The 18,992-nt window shown below is 40.5% G+C and overlaps 2 protein-coding genes across 4 annotated transcripts; one reads left to right on the top strand and one right to left on the bottom strand.

Moving 5' to 3' along the window:
- The first annotated feature begins 66 nt into the window (after positions 1–66).
- Positions 67–3,238, top strand: GHRL (ghrelin and obestatin prepropeptide). The gene is made up of 4 exons (XM_060238281.1): positions 67–183; positions 285–389; positions 917–1,025; positions 3,165–3,238. The coding sequence occupies exons 1-4, from the start codon at positions 76–78 to the stop codon at positions 3,182–3,184; spliced, it is 342 nt and encodes a 113-aa protein (XP_060094264.1). The 5' UTR covers positions 67–75; the 3' UTR covers positions 3,185–3,238.
- Positions 3,239–3,780: 542 nt separating this feature from the next.
- TATDN2 (TatD DNase domain containing 2) lies at positions 3,781–18,992 on the bottom strand. 3 transcript variants are annotated; one of them, XM_060239612.1, is made up of 7 exons: positions 18,773–18,992; positions 17,142–17,527; positions 15,531–16,589; positions 11,648–12,550; positions 8,191–8,318; positions 6,448–6,631; positions 3,781–5,138 (listed from the first exon to the last, which is right to left on the bottom strand). In XM_060239612.1, exons 2-7 carry the CDS (start codon positions 17,511–17,513, stop codon positions 4,998–5,000), a joined length of 2,787 nt encoding a protein of 928 aa, XP_060095595.1. In that variant the 5' UTR covers positions 17,514–17,527; positions 18,773–18,992; the 3' UTR covers positions 3,781–4,997. The 3 variants fall into 3 exon arrangements, with proteins under 3 accessions (XP_060095595.1, XP_060095596.1, XP_060095598.1); XM_060239613.1 differs by lacking the exon at positions 18,773–18,992 and adding an exon at positions 18,711–18,767; XM_060239615.1 differs by lacking the exon at positions 18,773–18,992 and adding an exon at positions 18,345–18,582.

Below are 18,992 nucleotides of genomic sequence, written 5' to 3'. Positions count from 1 at the left end.
TATTGTCGTTTTTAATTTCTATTTATATATACAGGTTGATTATAATCTGTAGCAGAAAAACCTTTCAAGAGAATCATGTTTTTCAGAGCCACAGTGCTTGCAACAATTCTTGTTTTCTTGCTCTGGCCAGAGAGCACCACAGCTGGCTCTAGTTTTTTAAGCCCTGAACAACCCAAGACACAGGTAAATAGTGTTTGTCCCACCATTACTGCATGATATAACTTTGTTTAGGGAGAGAACTATTTGGCTGCTGGTCTGTAACATTACATCTGATTTGCTTCCAGCAACGAAAACCTCCCCCAAAGCCTGCAAAACTCCACGGTCGAGATGCGAGAGCAGTTTTGGACGTGCACAGGACTGAAGGAGACACCAATGAAATACAAATAAAGGTTTTTTTCACCCAATCCCTTTCCATCATAAGGATTTTTAGTACCATGGTATTGCATGTAATAAACCTGAACCACATTTGGCTTATACAGCTAGATTTATATTTCATTAAATTACGTAATGCAGCTACTGCAGCTTCCCCATTTCTTGAAGTACTATAACAGTAGAAACCAACATTTGTTCCAAACAAAGAGACTTTTTATATAAAAGATACAAATGGAGTCCTAGAAATCAAGAAGAAACATTGTTTATTATTAATCTGTGTTTCTGGATGTAAGTTTCAACTGTAATAATCTTTTTCTTCAATAATTACTCACTTCAAAACATAATTCATTTTCTTCTTCCTGCTAATTTTTTTCCCATGGAATTTCTCCCTTCCCCCTCCCACACTTACAACTTTTAATATTTAAGAAATTCACACTATGATTTCCAAATAACATAGTGCCTTAAAATAAAGAGAAGCAACTGATTAAATGTACAAATAGCATGAGAAAAAAATGTGATCTTCTTGTTCTGCCTTTTTCCCTAGTTTAATGTTCCCTTTGAAATTGGCATGAAAGTCTCAGAAGAACAGTATGACAAATATGGGCAAATACTGGATCAGTTTCTGGAGGATGTACTTACTGAGGACAGCAAAGGTGATATTTTGTGATTCAAGGCTAAGAGAGCTAAGGAAAATAGAATTAATGTTTAGGTCAAAATTAAGTATCAACTTTCCATTAATATTATTTGGGGGTTTGTTAAATAACTGGATTTAATTTATCACTGTCTTTTTATAGGGTGTATAATGTATGTGGAAATCTGAAATAGAACCAAAATACTCTTTATTTTCATTTAATTTATTTATCTCTCACTTTTTTAGGTAACTGCAACTATAAATGTTTTATAAAAAATTGTAATAAGGGGGCTGAGAAGGAAAGCATCTGTCAATATGCTTTATATATGTGTTATACATTATACACTGCACTCCATATACACTGCATTATACACTATGGTCCCCATAGGGTATAATGGATAATCAATCAATGGATATCTGGTGTTCTGGGAAATGTGCCACATTTTCAGCATAGCATCTGGTGCCTCTCCTCAAACCATCTCCCCCAAGTTTCGAAAAGATTGGACCAGGGAGTCCAATTATATGAGCCCCAAAAGGAGGTGTCCCCCTCCTCCATTATTCCAATAAAGGGAAGGCATTTAAAAAGAGTAAGGACCTTTTAAATGTGATGGCAAGAACTTCCTTTGGGGTTCAATCATGCTTGTAGAAGAAGAGATTGTATACCCTGCCCTTCACTCAGAGTGGCTTACAATCTCCTTTCCCTTCCCCTCCCCTCCTCACAACAGACACCCTGTGAGTTAGGTGGGGCTGAGAGAACTCAGAGAACTGCTCTTGAAAGAACAGCTCTGAGAGAGTTATGACTGACTCAAGGTCACTCCAGCAGCTGCATGTGGAAAAATGGGGAATCAAACCTGGTTCTGCCAGATCAGAGTCCATGCACTTAACCACTACACCAAACTGGCTCTCCAGTTTGTCACAACCTTGCTCCTGGCTCCATCCCCAAAGGCCCCAGATATTTCCTGAGTCAGACCTGGCAACCCTAAACATATGAACTTTACTCAAGACAATTTTACTTTTATGTTGCCTTTAACATAGGCAGGCTCCATTAAAGACACTTAGCTAACTTAATTTCTTGCCCCGAAAGAGAAATTGAATAATCCCAGGCATACTTATTCCCATGTAAACCCAACCAGATTCAGGAAAACTTGCTTCTAAGTAAACCTGCATGCACCTGACATTGTAGAAACCATTATAGAAAGTGAGTCCTCTAGACCTCAGTGGGTTGGATCCTTCACAAGGACCTTGAAGATCAGGCTCTCCTGCCCTGTTGGGTGCCATTTCCAGACCTGGGAAAGTTTGTTTTTGGAAATACTCCAAGGATCCACATTAAGTAATAGCCACACAAGCTGGGGGCTGTAGTGGGGAGCGATTATTTCCATCCCCATTAAAACCTCTCAACCCAGAGTCAGAAATGACTGGTAGGGAGAGGCGAGAGCCGGTCAGACCCACGACCACCAATGATTTCTGACGATGGATCAATCCAACTCAATGCTTCCAGCAAACTGCATAAAATACGGCTGTAAAGACTGAACGCACACATTAAGCTCCTATTAACATGCTTCCCCAAATTGCCTAAGACTTAAATCACCTGGGAATTTTGTCTAAAGTGTAATTTTTAGAGGAACACCAAAGAACCAATTTCAGGCCTAAATTCTGTACTGATAGAACTTATTTAGTCTCTTTGATGCTATTGTTCCTATGGGAAAGGTCCCCTGTGCAAGTACCAGTCGTTTCCGACTCTGGGGTGATGTTGCTTTCACAACGTTTTCACAGCAGGCTTTTTACGGGGTGGTTTGCCATTGCCTTCCCCAGTCATCTACACTTTCCCCCCAGCAAGCCAAGTACTCATTTTACCGACCTCGGAAGGATTGAAGGCTGAGTCAACCTTGAGCCGGCTACCTGAAAACCCAGCTTCCGCTGGGGATCGGACTCAGGTCATGAGCAGAGCTTAGGACTGCAGTACTGCAGCTTTAACACTCTGCACCACAGGGCTCTTCTTATTCCTATAGAGGCACAATATCCATATGACTGAAAATAAAGATAGCTTCTACTTTGTTCTCTGTATTACAGTGTTTAAAATGTTTACAGAAACAGCACATTAACTTACTTGGATATATGAATATGAAACAAAAACTAACTACTTCCCTCTTTACCTTTTCAGAAAACCAAGAAAAAAAGTGAAAATCCAGATGCTAGCCTCACCCCAACTATTTCACAAGCCAAATAAACTGCTTCAAATCTTGCAGCGTAATAAATGCCCCAATTTCAGAATGCAAGAAATGTATTGATAACTTATTAAAAGATATTGTGCATTATATTCCTAAGATTTTTTAAAAAGGGGGAAGGAGGAATGGCCACATCTGGACAAAAAAGAGCTTGGAGCCTAGAATTTTTTAATACTGTATTTTGCTGAATGCTCTAGTTTCACAAGACTGCAAATTTTGTGCTAGCTTAGCACCGCATGTTAGAGAGTACATGAAACTAGATGCAAGCTAAGTATATAAAGAAGTAGTGAGGTGTGCATACATACCATGTGGATGCCTAGGAAGATAACTACTGCAATACAAAAGATAGGTACTACGCAAGCAGAGGAAGCTTTTCACTGCTTGCTATAGATGGGATAACAGGCATTACAATGCAACTACAAAAAAACAAAAAATTTTTTTTTTGTAAAGACAAGATGACATATGCTTCTGGCTACTAGAGAGCTAAGCTTATTTGCATGCAATGTCTTGGCCTTTTCTTCAATTTTTCTAATAATAAAACTGACAACTGACTATGCCTAAACATAGAGAGCAGTTTTATTGTCATTCCTGCATATACACAAAGAAAAAAGATTACTTAAATTGCTAATTCCATTTCCACAAACACTGGAAAATACTTTTAACAATGGGAATAAACGTACTTACAGGAAGAACTTTTGCATATAACGTGGAATTTCTGGACTGAAGGCAACAGAAAAATGGAGAACATCACTTGTTTTCAATGTTAATGACTAAAGGTTTTAGTTAGTTGCTCACTGACAGGAGTCATTTATATAAACTAAGTGTACCAATATTTATATAAAAATACATTTACAAATCAACTCTTTAAAGTCCAAATAATATTTAAAATCAATTATATAAAAAAGGAATTATTTTCCCTTATCAAATAACTCAAGTGAAGAGGTTAAAAACTAGTCTAATTAAAATAAACTAAAATTTTAGACATGGTTTTACAGAAAAATCTTGCGATTTCTATTTTCACTTATGTATTCCATACTTTCCCGTCACAGTGTCTTCCACCATTAGCTCCTTAAACAGTATCCACAGTCTCAGTTCTCTTTAAAAGTGAATTTTCCATAGTTTTCAATCAGTGTTTGAGAAGATCCATTGGGCGTACACAGATGTAAAGAATTTCAGCTATCATACACAGGAAATGCACTTCATTTCTCCACTAAAGGTATTGCTGCACACACACTAGCAGGTGAAAAAGTGTTTAACTGGCAAACAACAAAGGAGGCACGCTATGGCAATGACCTGGTAGCCTGTTCTAAGAGAAACACTCCAATATGGCCTTTATTATTTAAAAGCACCGTTTCCTTGTGAAGAGGCTAAGCCTCTATCTACTCTCTACATCAACCATCCCTGGGTTTGTCCAATGTAATGGAGGATGACCTTATAAAACATTCCATTATAAAATTGAAACAAAAATTAAAAAGCCAATACTGTGTTCTTTGTTGCCTCCAAAGGATGGGTAAATTAAAAGGAAAGTCACTCTGACTAACATCAATAATAAGGCACCTTAAGACAACAAACAAGATCAAGATGTAACCTTTTTCTTCTAAGCACTTGATGCCTGGCTTCTTTCAGAAATCTCAGTAGACCTAGGCTTATCCACAGCATTGCTGAACCGCAAATATCCATCTGCATTACAGAATAATCACTTGAAGATACTCTGTTGCATCAAACCAGCATTCAAGCAGCAGCTCTTTCCCATGCTTTCTTGCACCTTCCTATAAGTCATATATTTTTTTGGTGTTTCGTCTTAGAGCAGCCAACATAATGGATAATGACACTTCCTTGAGGCGGGCAAGTTCTCTCACTGTGTGCAGAGCAACTCCTGGGTGTGAATACTGACACAGGCTTTTTGGTACCTAAAGAAAACCAGAAGCATTAGAAGCAATACTGGTTACTTTATTCTGTACAATTAAGAATTAGAACAACAGCTAAGAATTAACATAACAAAAAATCCCCTCATCTTGCACTAAATGCATTGTGGGCAATTTTAAGATACACTGAAGAGAATAAAATTTAAAAAAAGCAATTGCTAACTGATTTACCTATCCAGGTGAGTAGCCATGTTGACCTGAAGCAGCAGAACAAAGTTTTAGTCGAGTGGCACTTTTAAGACAATGTTTTTATTCAAGGTATAAACTTTCATGTCCATATACACTTCCTCAGATACACAAAAGTTTATATCTAGAATACAACTTTGTTGGTCTTAAAGGTGCCACTGGACTCAAACTCTGATTTATTTATCCTCTTTGATTTACTCCCAGCTTCTGACATTCAGAAAATCAAAATAACTTGATGATTATTTCATCATCTCTTGATTAGTGAAACAAATGCATTAATAAATAAGATTTTTTTTTCATCATCTATGAGAGGAGGGCTGAGAGAAGAATCTGCCAGGCTAGGTTATTTTGCCATTTTCCTTACAGGGAGATCTTTTTTAAAGCAGCTAGGATATATTATCTCTCATCTCCCCAACATCTTCCTTCTATCAAGAGAATAGTATGCAACTGGTAACCACTGGCTTCAGTTCATTAGATTCCACTTTCCTGAAGCCTTTAGCTTTCCCCTTTTCTCTTTCAACCTTAAGGGTTTCACCCTCTTATCAAGGTTATACATCCACTATAGTCCCACTTCCACGTTACTATTACCAGACTGATTCCCTTGTTATTGTCATTTCACTGCTGCACCTGTACCACCCCAAAAATGTTATTTTTGGCACTTCTCTAGAATACCTGTCACATGCAAAAACCTGAGTGTGACCTGTCAACAAAGCAAGCGGCATAACACTGCCACTTGTGCATATTATGGCTTATTATTAATTCTAAAGTATTCTCAATGAATTTATGTACCCTTTTCAGATTAATTAAACCAGAGATGCTTGAACACCCCATGGCAATGCAACTCAAATAAGGAGAAGTGTACAAGAGAAGTCAGTTGTGTGATTGCTGTGTTTTATATTTGCTACTTGTACTATACAATCCATTCCATCCCAAAACCTCCAAACAGAATTAACTGGTCTCAAAGACTTAACGAGAAAAATTTCACATAGTGGTGTATTTAAAGTTCCTTTTGATGCTACACACAAGAAAAGGAAAGGGCTTCTATGTGGGCAGTATAAAACAAACAGAGTAAAGACAAAACTAAAAAGGGGGGCAAGAATTACCTTACCTGTCTAGGAAGGAAATAAGGCGCATCTGTTTCTACTACTATTCTGCTTATAGGAATTTTTTTAACAGCTTCTCTAGCCTCATTTGCTGATGGATAGGTCAGCAATGCAGTGAATCCAACAGTCAGGTTTGGAAAGTAGTCCAGTAATGGTTCTATTACATTGTATCTACCAGTAAAGCAATGCCTGAGAGAGAAGAGAAAGTGATGGTTATTCTGCAGTATATTAAGACCAGTGAGCAGCAGAAAAGCAATAATGCAGGCTATGCTAAAGGCAATACTGCAAGGTAGAAGTAAATACCTAGCTGTCATGGTTCTTTTTATCTTGTGCTTTTAAAAAGCCACTCCATTGAGACAGATTAAAAGGGGACTGTGGAAATGCAAACTATATTTTGATTCTTTACTTATTTCAGCATGAAGTTTCAATGACACAGATTTTTTCCAAGCATTCATACTATATATTAATTTTCAATAATTGCTGATTTTAGAATTATAGTAAAAATTAAACAGGTGGTTTAATTAAAAGTGGTTGTTTTTCGGGAACCTATTTTCAGTGCAATGTCATCCATTAAGTATCATTGGGTACTGCTGAATTCTTCAGTGCCTCTCTGAAATATTACTTCCTTTTACTTATTTTGAATCTAATGCAAAATTTCACTGCTATTCTTAAACTAGCAAAATGTTCTCAGAATATGAAAGAAAAATTAAGCCTCAGAGCAAAATAGTAGCACTTTACCTGATCAACCTTTGCCGGCAAGGATCTAAACAAGGAAATCTTGATGCTGTTCAGCCACCACCCATTCAATTACCGTACCTTGCTCAGGAATGGAATATTTGAGAATGCTCAATACTTACCGAGATCTCCTTAGGATACTTTTCTTTAAAAGTGGAGACGCTAAAGCCTGTTTCAAAGCTAGGACAACCACCTCCACTCTCAAGGAGGAGTTAATTAACTCTCAAACCCATTCCCCTCCCTCCGCAGATTTAAGTATCGGGAACAGCAAAAGTCGTACAACAGTGCTGATGGGTCTCAAATCTCCAAAGCTGCTGCCCATAGACTCAGACTACATAACTGAAAAGTATTCCAAACAACCAGACAAGTCAGCACCCTGGCACCATCTGACTTTGTCACTGCTAATGCAGAGTCCATAATGGAATGGATGAGAGAGATTTTATCTGCAAAGTGCTGAGTCAGTGGTCCACTAAACTGTCCAGCTCCTCCTGAAGGCTAGATCCCAACAGGCCTCTCACCATCCACAACAGCTGTGCTAGCCTACACAATGCTGGCAGAAGAGTGTTGTTTGCCACCATCACTACCACATAGTATGCTATAAAATGAGCTTTTGCTTGTGTCTTACCCGTCTTCCTCTACTGTTGCTCTAACAGTCTCTCGTCTTTTCATTTTTCCACAGACCCACAGTAAACCAAGGGGCTACATGGGCTCTAACACTTGAGAGAGGGCACCAGGAGTGATCATGTCAACTACCAGGTTCATTTCCTCATTCCAAGTCAACCAGGGCATCAACAAGAGCGCCCACAATATCATCAGCGAAATTCTCTAGAGTCATCAGAAAGCTATTGGGATCCATCTGGCTCCAGGGATAGATCATTTTAATTGCTCCCCCACCCTTGCAGAGTCTTTGTATCCCTGTAAGTCTAAACACAAGCAATGATGCAATCATAGTCACAGCATTATCCTTAAAGAACCATAACAGAACTATAGAATTTAGCATTTAGTATACTAACCTGTGTATTTTGTAGTCTTTTGGTACACATTTTTTCATAATATTCAGCAGATCATCATCAGCATCTCTGCAATGAATTACCAACGGCTTTCTTAAGGATACAGCTAGATTCAGCTGCCTTTCAAACACCTGAATTAAGAAAGCATGCCTTTAGATGCCATTAGAGCTGCCCTGAGAACAGAGGGGTGATGTGTGTGTCTGTAATTCTAGCACCAAGTTCAGCTATTACCATTTATACCATTACTATACACAGTCAATTCTAAAAAAATCTCTAGTGGCACAGATTCCATTTATTTCAAACACAGTAAACTGACTGAGCTACCCAGTCTGTACTGTACACGGGAGAGACAGAAGGCGTGTTCCACTCTCAGGACACTAGGATGCTGCACAAGAAAATTTAGCTTCCAACTTGGTTTTGGTACTTCTAGACTGCTTGACTGAGGGAGGTAGGGTCAGAAATCACTGGCCTCTGGGGTATCTATTCCAAAATGGCAGCTAGAGTCCAGAAAATGGTGGTAAGGGATTTGAGCTGTTCCACATGGCTTTGTGCTGTCCCCCATGACATCACCATCTACATGAAACTGCTAGGTAAAGTAATAGTCTGGTGGTGACTTAAGCCCCACCCCCAACAGCCAGGGCCCAGCATGACTCCTCAGTGTAATGACATCATCAAGCCATCACATGGTGATGCTCTGATATTTTGGGCAAAACTCAGTGGTATCGTTGCCTCTCCTCGAATCCTGTAAAGATCCTTCCCACCCCTTGCTGGAGAGAAGGTAAGACCTGGCAACCCTAACCTGGACCTTTACTTATTTAGAGCCTGTGAGACTGTTATCATGGGTTTTCATCCATACCCTGAGACTAAAATGAGGAGTCAGAACATGGGTGACAAATACTTGTGTTTTACAAGTGAATCAGGATTGGCAGAGGAAATGCTAAAAAGACAACTGGAATTGATAATGGACCAGAGGACAGCTAATTGTGAAGACCAATGACACCAGGCTGTGGTACTATTGACAAGTAATTCAGTGCTACTGGTTGGCTATATTTAGCTTGCTCTGAATGGGTTGCAACCTCACTTAAGAAGTCTGAAGCTAAGAGATGCATTTACATCTGAGTCTCATCTTGCAGGTTCAAGTAGCTTCTATGGCATGCAATGACTTTCAGTAGTAGACTAATATACCAACTCTCCTGGCAAAGAGAGAAAAATAACCCATGCTTTTGCAACATCTAGATTATCCAATATGTTATACACAGGCCTACCTCCAGAAACGTCAACAGGCTTAAATTATGGCAAGCAGATTAATTCAAATGCACAGATTTGGGAGTGTTTCTCCAGCAACAAAAGATCTGGAGAAGGGGGCCATAGCACGGCGGTAGAGCATTTGCAATATACGCAGGAGGTTCCAAGTTCAGTTCTCAGGATCTCCAGTTAAAAATGGATCAAGTAGTAATGACGTAAAAGACTTCTACCAAAGAACCCAGAGAGCCACTGCTCGTCTGAATACACAGTACTGACACTGATGATCCAATGACCTGATTCAGTATAAAGCAGCTTCATGTGTCATGCCAAAAAAGAAAATGCTGGGAAATACTGCTTACTACTTAGCCTGAAAATTTATCATAAAAGGTTATAAGGTGTCTAATAAATGAAAGAATAAACAGTTCATTACAAATATTCACAGTAAGGACTCATAAATCAGAATGCGCTTGCAGGCACAATAAACCTACAAGGGAGTCCACAGAGTGGCTCAAATTTGCTCACACTGGCATTTCTTAAAAGTGCCACAAAGAATTTTTCCAAAATCCTCAATGCAAACAAGTATTTCAAAAGTCAGTCCTCCAACGTGGCATTGATGTGTATGAAGAAAAGTCTATTCATACAAAGCCAGTCCACATAAAAACGGTATGTTTTGTTGTCTTTCTCAAGACTTCTGGCTTAAAGTGGAACCAATGCTTCCTGTCAGTTCCATACAAGGCACAAGCTCATTCTTCGTAGACAGAAGAGATTCTCTTGTGGAGCACATTCTGATTTATGAGTCCTTACTGTGGATGTTTGTAATGAACTGTTGATTCTTTGATTTATTAGACATCTTATAACCTTTTGTGATAAATTTTCAGGTGAAGTAATAAGCAGTATTTCCCATCATTTTCTTTTTTGGAGTTCTACTTTAATGCAGGGAGTTCCTCCTTTTTTCTCCTACTGATCTTTATGATTGGCATCAGAAGCCCTCAAATTGCTCCAATCACTAGAAGTTGGGTAACTGGTGAGAAGTCATTTTCAGTGGTGGTCCCTGGCTTATGAAATACACTTACCACAACAGGTTCATTTCAGTGCCCACAAAATGTTTTGTGGCACTAATTCAAGCCTTTTTATTGTCAAAGGCCTTCATGAGTGTTTGATGTCTTGTTTTAATGCATTTTATCCAGTTCGCTAAATACTTATATTTTCGTTTCTCCTTTTGTTGTGATCTTGTTGTTTTTGTTCATTATTATATTTATCTCAGCTTGACTGCATAAATACCACTTTGGAGACTTTTTAAACTGGAAAAGTTGTTTACAAGTTATTAAATAGACAGACAGAAGCGGTTGCACAACAGCTCTTTCAATCCCTTCATTAACATAAGCCTAATACAGAACCTATTTTACCTATATGTGAACTCTTGCAGGTATCTGGGGAACAGGAATACTGGTTATTTCCCTTCTATTCACAGTGCTTCAGGATCCAACCCATGGTGCATATGCATTTAGGAAATAAATGGAAACTAATCCGAGACATTTAACACTGGATAAACGGATATAATTAAGACTACAGATTGCATATACACAAATAGTCAAGTGGTCAGACAGGTTAAACTGTTGTCTCTCTCACGGCTTTGACCAGACAAGTATCAATAGTCTTATAGCATCAAGAGAGAAACACCCTCCAAGATGACAGTTCCACATTTACTGTCCACTTTACAGGGCTATAGCCCACACACTAAGAAGTTCACATTCAGTTCACCACTGTAGTATCAGCACATTCTAGAAACAGAAGACCCATAATGCATACATCCCATATGCTTTACAACCAACAGGCGTTGTTTATACAGCAAATATGCAATTCAAAGCATGTTATGAATGATTAGACAGAAGAGTTTTCTTTTCAGAAGAGCTCTTTAAGAGTTTTCAATTGGAACAGAGGCAATGCCCAAGATAGCATTATATACATATACAAAAATTTCTATAGCCATCCAAAAACTATTCAGCAACCCACCTGTTTTTCCTGTGTGCGTTGGAATATGTTGATCAGTGGTTTGGCAAGGTATTTTCCAAAATGAAACTTAATAATCCTAATTGGCTAACTACATGACTGCTCCATAACAATTTTTTTTCTTACAAAGCTACATCTCTTCCACAGTAAAAGAAAGTTTCACATTTAAGAGAGAACAGCCTCAAAAGAACTAGAAGCCTTTTACCTTGTGTTGTGTTGGGACTGCAGTATTACATTTATAAGAGTAATCCAGTCCCATTTCTCCAAAGGCAATAGCTTTGGGGTGCCTCATTGCCTGCAAGAGATTTCTTTCATGAAGATCTGAGTAGTAGCGTGCAAAGTGTGGATGACAGCCAAAAGCCCCCCAAACCATGTCTTCCTTTAATAAATCTTCCCATAAGGAGTCTTTCAAGGTACGAGGATCACAAAAGTCAGCTATACAGCCTTCAAATTCTTCAGGAAAGGTGGTCTCATAATTATTTCTAAATTTAGAAAAGGTGCCCCTAAAAGCCATTTTTGAATATAGCATGTCCAGATGGCAGTGAGTGTCAATAAATCCATCTTTTAAATATCTGGGTAAGTTGTCAGGCAAATTGTGGTGTACACGGTTAGTAAGAGATGAGTCCAATTTGCTTGGTGTGGAGAAAATAGGAATGGATGGTCCCACTTCCATACTCCGCCGTCTATGTTTCTTCTCAAAGACCAGCGAAGAACCAAGTGACCATGGCCTACCATGCACCTCTTCCAATGAAGATTCTTTATCCTGTGAGGTATTTGATGAAATATCAACTGAGGTATCAAAAGAAATGTTACAGATCTGACTAGAATATGAAGAATCAAATGAAGTATCTTCACAGGGGCTTGAAAAAGGACTACAGTGTTCTGGCTTGGTGGGCTTTGTCCAATATTTTGCATAGTCTTTCATCTTATGACTGTACAGGTGAGGAGGATACATTACGAATTCTGTGGCAGATGCTGAAGTGTCTTTTGTTTCAGAAGTATTATGATTCTGGATAGAATCCTCTTGCGAGAAAATAGCTAATGGTTCCGCATCCTCCATATCAGTCCAGCTACTTCCCTCTGAAGGCTCTTTTTCTTGCTCTTTATGCTGCACAACAAGATACAATAAGCAGGAAATAAACATTTTGAGACATAATTCAACTTGTTTTTCTAACATCTGATTGCAATTTTGGGTTGTTTTTTTTTTTAAAGTAATGCTATTAGCATGTGTAGACTTGGAAATCTGACGTCTATGACATTTCTGTCCTTCCTCCAAGGAGCTCAGAGAGACATATGGTTCTCCTCTTACAAAAATTTACATTAGGACAGATGGATGGAATGCAGGGGAAGAAGAGGTGGCATGCTCTTTGTGGGAAAACAGTGTATTTAAATTTCATAGCTAAAGGTAGTCCCCTGTGCAAGCACCAGTCATTTCTGACTCTGGGGTGACGTTGTTTTCACAGCAGACTTTTTTTTACGAGGTGGTTTGCCATTGCTTTCCCCAGTCATCTACACTTTCCCCCAGCAAGCTGGGTACTCATTTTACCGACCTCGGAAGGATGGAAGGCTGAGTCAACCTGGAGCCGGCTACCTGAACCAGCTTCCGCTGGGATTGAACTCAGGGCATGAGGAGAGTGCTCCGACTGCAGTACTGCAGCTTTACCACTCTGTGCCACGGGGCTCTTTCATACTTATTTAGAAAATGCGTATGCTCCCCCTTCAAAGACTTACACAAGAGAGCTCAAATTAAAAGATAAAATCATGCAAATTAAAAATTGAGTACAGAATGTTTAGCAGCCTAAATAATCCTCATAACAATCCTCTACAGACTACAAACAGATTTCAAGAACAATTTTAAGAAATCCACCCCCTTAGATAAAAGCCTAGGTAAAAAGAAATGTTTTATTTTTGTTCTGGTGCACAATGCCCAATACAAGCAGAAAAACCAACAACCTGGAATCGCAGTTTATACTACAGGCAATACAAAAAACAAACATCGTAATGTACTGGCTAACAACATTTCGTAAAACCTTTTTAAGAGTCATATAATCTTTTTGTACATTACAATATTACAAGCAAGGTTTTACGAAATGCTGTTAGCCAGTACATCACAGTGTTTGTTTTTTGTATTGTCCTGGTGACTAAAGAGCAATCTTAAGCATCCTTCTGAGGATGCAAATCTACTCTCTTTACAGTGCAATCTTATGCAAAGTAGGTGCCAATCAAACATTGAGAGGGAGGACATTCACAGGTAAAGTTTCTCCACTGGAAAAAACCCCATCTCTGGCTGCCACCTGCCTCATCTCTGCTGGTAGAAGCACAGAGAAAAGGTCTTGTGAGAAGTGGCTTAGCTAGCAGGCAGTCCTCCTTGAATGAAAAGTAATGAGGTAAAATAATACAATTTGATACAGTCAAACATTTTCACATGTATATTGAAGAAACATAATTCTGTTCCAGAAGGACAGAAATAATGAAGTGCCTTTGTTTTCTGTGCTTTACCTTGACTGCATAGCAACAGTGCCCATCTAACACTGTACTCACAAAACTGTGAAAAAGATCTCCAGTGAACCTCAAAAGTCGAGCTCTCAGAATTGTCACCACACATTGCAGTGTGAGGAAAAACTAAGTGTCAAACAAGACAGGGATCCTTGGAGAAAGAACCAAGGTACAGGCATCTGTTATGCTAATGTTAGAAGGCTTGAAGAAGGCGAACAGGAGGAACCTGGATTTATACCCTGCCCTTCACTCAGTGTCTCAAAGCAGCTTACAATCTCTTTCTCTCCCCACAACAGACTCCCCGCTCTTGAGAACAGCTGAGAGAATTGCAACAACCCAGCAACATGTGGAAGAATAGGGAATCAAGCCTGACCCTCAGATTAGAGTCCACTGCTCTTAATCACTACATCAAACTGGCTTTCTAGATAAGGGAACTGGATGGTTTAGTGGTAAATTGTAAATTAAACGTAATGGGTACCTCAGAAACTTGGCAAAATGGGGAAATCTGCAACATGCAATTTTTATGGCTAAATAGGACCTGCATATTCAAAGACAGTATATTGCTGAAAGTCAGTCTGGGGTGAGGGGGTGGGATGAGGGAGACAACAACAGCATGAAGCTTTGACTAGTATGTACCAGCTCTGGGTCTCCTGGGGAATCTGGGTGGCTCCTATGGAAGGCAGGGTGCTGGAGAGCATGGACCCGTCACAAGATTCAGACGCACTATTCTTAAGAGTGTTAGAAGACACCACCACCACAGGCCACATTTATAATCCATCTAGTTCATCCTACAGCCTTTCCTTCCCACAGAGTTCAGGCTGCAATATGTCTGACAATTCCTGAGTGTTCCCATGGTCAGTTTAAAAGACCTTCTCTTGTAAAGAACTGAACTACAGCATCTCTTCCACCACTGCAAGGAAAATATATAGAATATCTCAAAGATACCCTAACTAAATTCCAGATTAAATGTTTAGTTTACTGTCTTCTTATTGAGGCGCAGAGTGGTAAAGCTGCAGTACCGCAGTCGGAGCCCTCTGCTCATGACCTGAGTTTGATCCCAGCGGAAGCTGGGTTTTCAGGTAGCCGGCTCCAGGTTGACTCAGCCTTCCATCCTTCCGAGGTCAATAAAATGAATACCCAGCTTGCTGGGGGGAAAGTGTAGATGACTGGGGAAGGCAATGGCAAACCATCCCGTAAAAAGTCTGCCGTGAAAATGTTGTGAAAGCAGCGTCACCCCAGAGTCAAAAACAACTGGTGCTTGCACAGGGGACTACCTTTACCTATTGAGGTGGTGACTGGGTGAAATTAAAGACATCTCAAAAACAGTCAGCTATGGCTTCATTTCATTTTCTGAGAAGACAAGAGTTACTGGAAAATACAATAATGCTAGGAAGAGTTGAAAGCAGCAGGAAGAGAAAGACCCAACATGAGATTTATTGACTCAATAAAAGTCACAGTCCTCAGTCTGAAGGACATGAACAAGGCTGTTGACAGCAATTAATTTTGGAAGTCATAAATTCATAGGGGCGATATAAATCAGAAGCAACTTGATGGCGTTTAACACACACACACCCCGCATCTCAGTGTCTCACCTTTTGGTCTACTTCTGAATCATGTTCATCCATAAATACAAGTTTTGAAGAAGGTTGAACCAGAACTGTCCTCTGGAAATTCTCAAACTGCATTTTAGTTTCACTGTTTATGTCAACCAAGCTGGGGGCAGTACACTGTTCTTTTGTCACATTTTTTTGCTTTGTGAGAGCAGCAGATTCTTTCGAAGCACTTTTCTGATTGCTGCTGCCAGGCCTGAATACTTCTTTGCCTTCATGTCTTGCACCTTCAGAGACGTGCCTTGAGTTGTTTTCAGGTGTCCATGATTCTTTTTTACCCAGGCTGGTGCAATCAGTTTCTCCATCAATTTTACTTTGCTGTTTGGTTGATGTTTGTTTATGTTTTTGTTCCCCTTCAAGTCTTGAAAAGTTAGCCACATCTCCAGAACTGCTGCTGAATCTACGAAGTTTTTTTTTATTCTGCCCAACAGAGGTATTAATGTCCTCTCTTGCAGGACTACTCCGGTTTTTCGGTTCTTGCGTAAGGTCTGGTTCATCTTCAAGTCTCAATGTTCCAGAGGCAGGCCTTGAGCTGCATCCTGGTCTGACATCCTCTTTTCCACTGCAGTTTGAACTATTTTCTTCATTTACACCGGGTTTCTGAAAACTGGATCCCAGTTTAAATTCCTCTTCTCTTTCTGATCTTGAAACTACAGATACACGTCTTGAGCTACCATCTGACCCATGAGAATCTTTTTTATCCTGCTGAACACAGATATTAATTTGTTCTTTTTGTGTAGTTTTCCTACAACTGGGATCATCTTCCCCTGCAGAATGATGTCTCAAGTTGTCTCTTGGTCCAGAAGCTTCTTTTCTGCGATGAAGGCTATTCACATGAATTCCGTTTGGAGATGAAGCATCTCGTTTGGCTGGAAATGCTTTCCCTAATGCACCTAGCAGAGCTTTTCGGTAAATTAATGCAGCTCCCCGGTTCTCCACTTTCTTACGGCCACATTCAGCCCCTATATCCTTTGATATGTCTTTGCTTTCGGTGTTGCGTGCAAGGTTCTGGCCTGCATCACTGCAAGCATCTTGTTTAACCTAAACAGAAAACAACAATCTAAGCATGCACAAACAGGGTCTTCGTGTGGTTGGGTAGGCAGCTAGCAATCCCTTCCATGCACTGATTTAGCAAAAGCGCAGTCAGTAATTTAATCTGCAGGCTTCTACAATAAGCTACAACATCATGGGATCTTTTGTCATTAACTAAGCATTATGTGATTTCCTAGTATGCTGGTATGGCAATGCACATGGACACATTTAGTTCTCAGCTATAATATTTAATTGGCCATTAGTATACCGAGAGAGGTTACAATCCCTCTAAAGTGGTCCTAAGAGAAGCGCCTGCCTTTTCAAATCTAACAGATGTTCTCCCCAGGAACAGAACCTACTGTGAGAAAGTTCATTTAATTACCAAATACAAAAGGCAAGATACCAGTCACACTAGATGAAGAGATATAGTTTAATAAATTCTAAATCATTTCAGCTGTTCTCCAAAAAGGGAAAAGCTCCCCTAGTACTTACAAGTTTTGTAATTTTTTAAAAATTTCTCAGCTAGCTACCACATTCACACTGTTTTATTCTCACATATACCTCATGTTTCAAGGATTCCTGAGAGGAAACCACGCTTCTCTTGGACATTTCACAAACAGAACGGTTTACAAGATGCACTCCTCTGAAAGAAGAACGGCACTGGGTCTCCTTAACCACATTGTCAATTTCATCATCCGTTTCAAAATCATCAGAGGAAGATTCTTCTGCTGCAAATGAAGTTCTTGAAAACTCTTTATAAGACAACTCTGGAGAGTGCGAGATCTGAGTCTTTCTGAACACAGTTCTCTTGTTGGCCAAGCTGCTGCTAGGGGAAGGAACAGGGAGTTCTTCTTTGGTGAGCCTGAAATATTTGGTGGGTGAGTTAACAGATGAGCTGTCCCATTCTATTTTGCGCCTCCTGTTTGGCTGCATTGATGCTGGATTATCTAGATGGTAAGAGAAACAATTAGAATTTTAGCAGATTTCCATAATGCATGAGAATAGCATACTTTATTAAATTTATTTACACCCCACTTTCCTCTCCAATGGAGTTCCAAAGTGGCTTGCCTCATTCTCCTCTCATTTTATCCTGAAAACAACCCTCTAAGATAGGTCAGGCTAAGAGTGTGTGACTAGTCCAAGGCCCCCCAGCAAGCTCCCAAGGTAGCATGGGTTCAAAACTGGGTATCCCAAGTCCTAGTACAACACTCTTAACCACTACAGCACACAGACCTTCCACTGAAAACATCATGCAAGAAAAATTAAGAGAATGGATATCCAACTTTTCTTTACACATAAATCTATCAGACAAAAATGCAAACAGCTGATTCCCACACAAGCAACAAAAGTACACCACCTGCTTAGCCCATATCACAGAGACCTCCACATTCAGAGATTGTAAACCTCTGAATATCAGTGCCAAGAGGTAAGGTCTCAGCCTCTATGCTCTGTAGTCTGTCCTTTGGTTGGTCACTGTCATGTAGGGTTGCCAACTCCTATTTGGGAAATACCTAGAGATTTGGAAGTGGAGTCTGGGGAGGGACCTCAGCAGGGTATAAAGCCATAGAGTCCACCCTCTAAAGCAGCAATTTTCTCCACGGGAACTAATCTACATCACCTGGAGATCAAATGTAACTCGTGGAGATCTCCAGTCCCCACCTGGAGGTTGGCAAATTGATATGTTATTCAGGATGCTGGACTAGAGGGACCACTGCTGTGATCCAGAAGTGCTCTTCTTGCCTTCTTATGTTCACTGACACACACCTGTCTGAAACCTTTACACTTTTAACACTCCGTCCCCACCCCCTTCCACAGGAATCCCCAGAAGAACACGCATAAGGAGAGAAGAAGAGGCCGGAGGTCTTCCCAGCCTGCTTCGGACGCGGAAGAGGAGCAGGGGCCGAGAAAAACGCCAAGGCCCTGCACAGCTAGAGGCCGCTAGCGTCTGCAAAGGGAAAGAAGGCGGGAAACGGAGGAGGAGACGAGATTTCCCAGGACCCCAAGACGGCCTCCTCCCTATTCAAGCCCTAGCCGCCACTGGCTGTTCTGGGCCTTCTCCTCAGGCTTTAGCCCCGCCCCCAACCTCAGGGACCAGCTTCCCTCTTGTTCCACTTGGGCACTTTCTAAGACCTCGGCGGCGAAGGGCGCGGCCAGTCTGCTCTTCCCTCGGCCCGCCTAACGAAGATACTCACTGGCGCGCAAGGGCGCACTCTCCCGCCGCCCTTATTCCGACCTCAGCAAAGCTCCTGGCAACGCCGAAACGCAGGAAAAGAAAACTCAGGGAAGGGAGGGGGGGATAGTGGGGGGCTGGCGCGGTGATTGGTCATCTGTGGCTCGGCAGGGTGAGGCCCAGCTGGCGCCCACGTGATCGGAGCGAAAGGCAAAAGCAGGAAGCGGAGTGGCAGCGGTCTT

Source organism: Heteronotia binoei, chromosome 5 (assembly GCF_032191835.1).
Source record: "Heteronotia binoei isolate CCM8104 ecotype False Entrance Well chromosome 5, APGP_CSIRO_Hbin_v1, whole genome shotgun sequence".
Taxonomy (NCBI): domain Eukaryota; kingdom Metazoa; phylum Chordata; class Lepidosauria; order Squamata; family Gekkonidae; genus Heteronotia; species Heteronotia binoei.
This window is presented reverse-complemented; position numbering and strand designations above follow the sequence as displayed.

What these genes read in the sequence shown, in the direction of transcription:
- GHRL (XM_060238281.1), top strand. Translation starts at nt 76, where the DNA reads ATGTTTTTCAGAGCCACAGTGCTTGCAACAATTCTTGTTTTCTTGCTC. An exon ending in CCAATGAAATACAAATAAAG is followed by an intron (nt 390 to 916) that starts GTTTTTTTCACC and finishes CTTTTTCCCTAG; the next exon opens with TTTAATGTTCCCTTTGAAAT. An exon ending in ACTTACTGAGGACAGCAAAG is followed by an intron (nt 1,026 to 3,164) that starts GTGATATTTTGT and finishes TTACCTTTTCAG; the next exon opens with AAAACCAAGAAAAAAAGTGA.
- TATDN2 (XM_060239612.1), bottom strand. Translation starts at nt 17,513, where the DNA reads ATGCAGCCAAACAGGAGGCGCAAAATAGAATGGGACAGCTCATCTGTT. An exon ending in AGGAATCCTTGAAACATGAG is followed by an intron (nt 16,590 to 17,141) that starts GTATATGTGAGA and finishes TTTTCTGTTTAG; the next exon opens with GTTAAACAAGATGCTTGCAG. An exon ending in CTTATTTCCTTCCTAGACAG is followed by an intron (nt 5,139 to 6,447) that starts GTAAGGTAATTC and finishes GGTTTTCTTTAG; the next exon opens with GTACCAAAAAGCCTGTGTCA.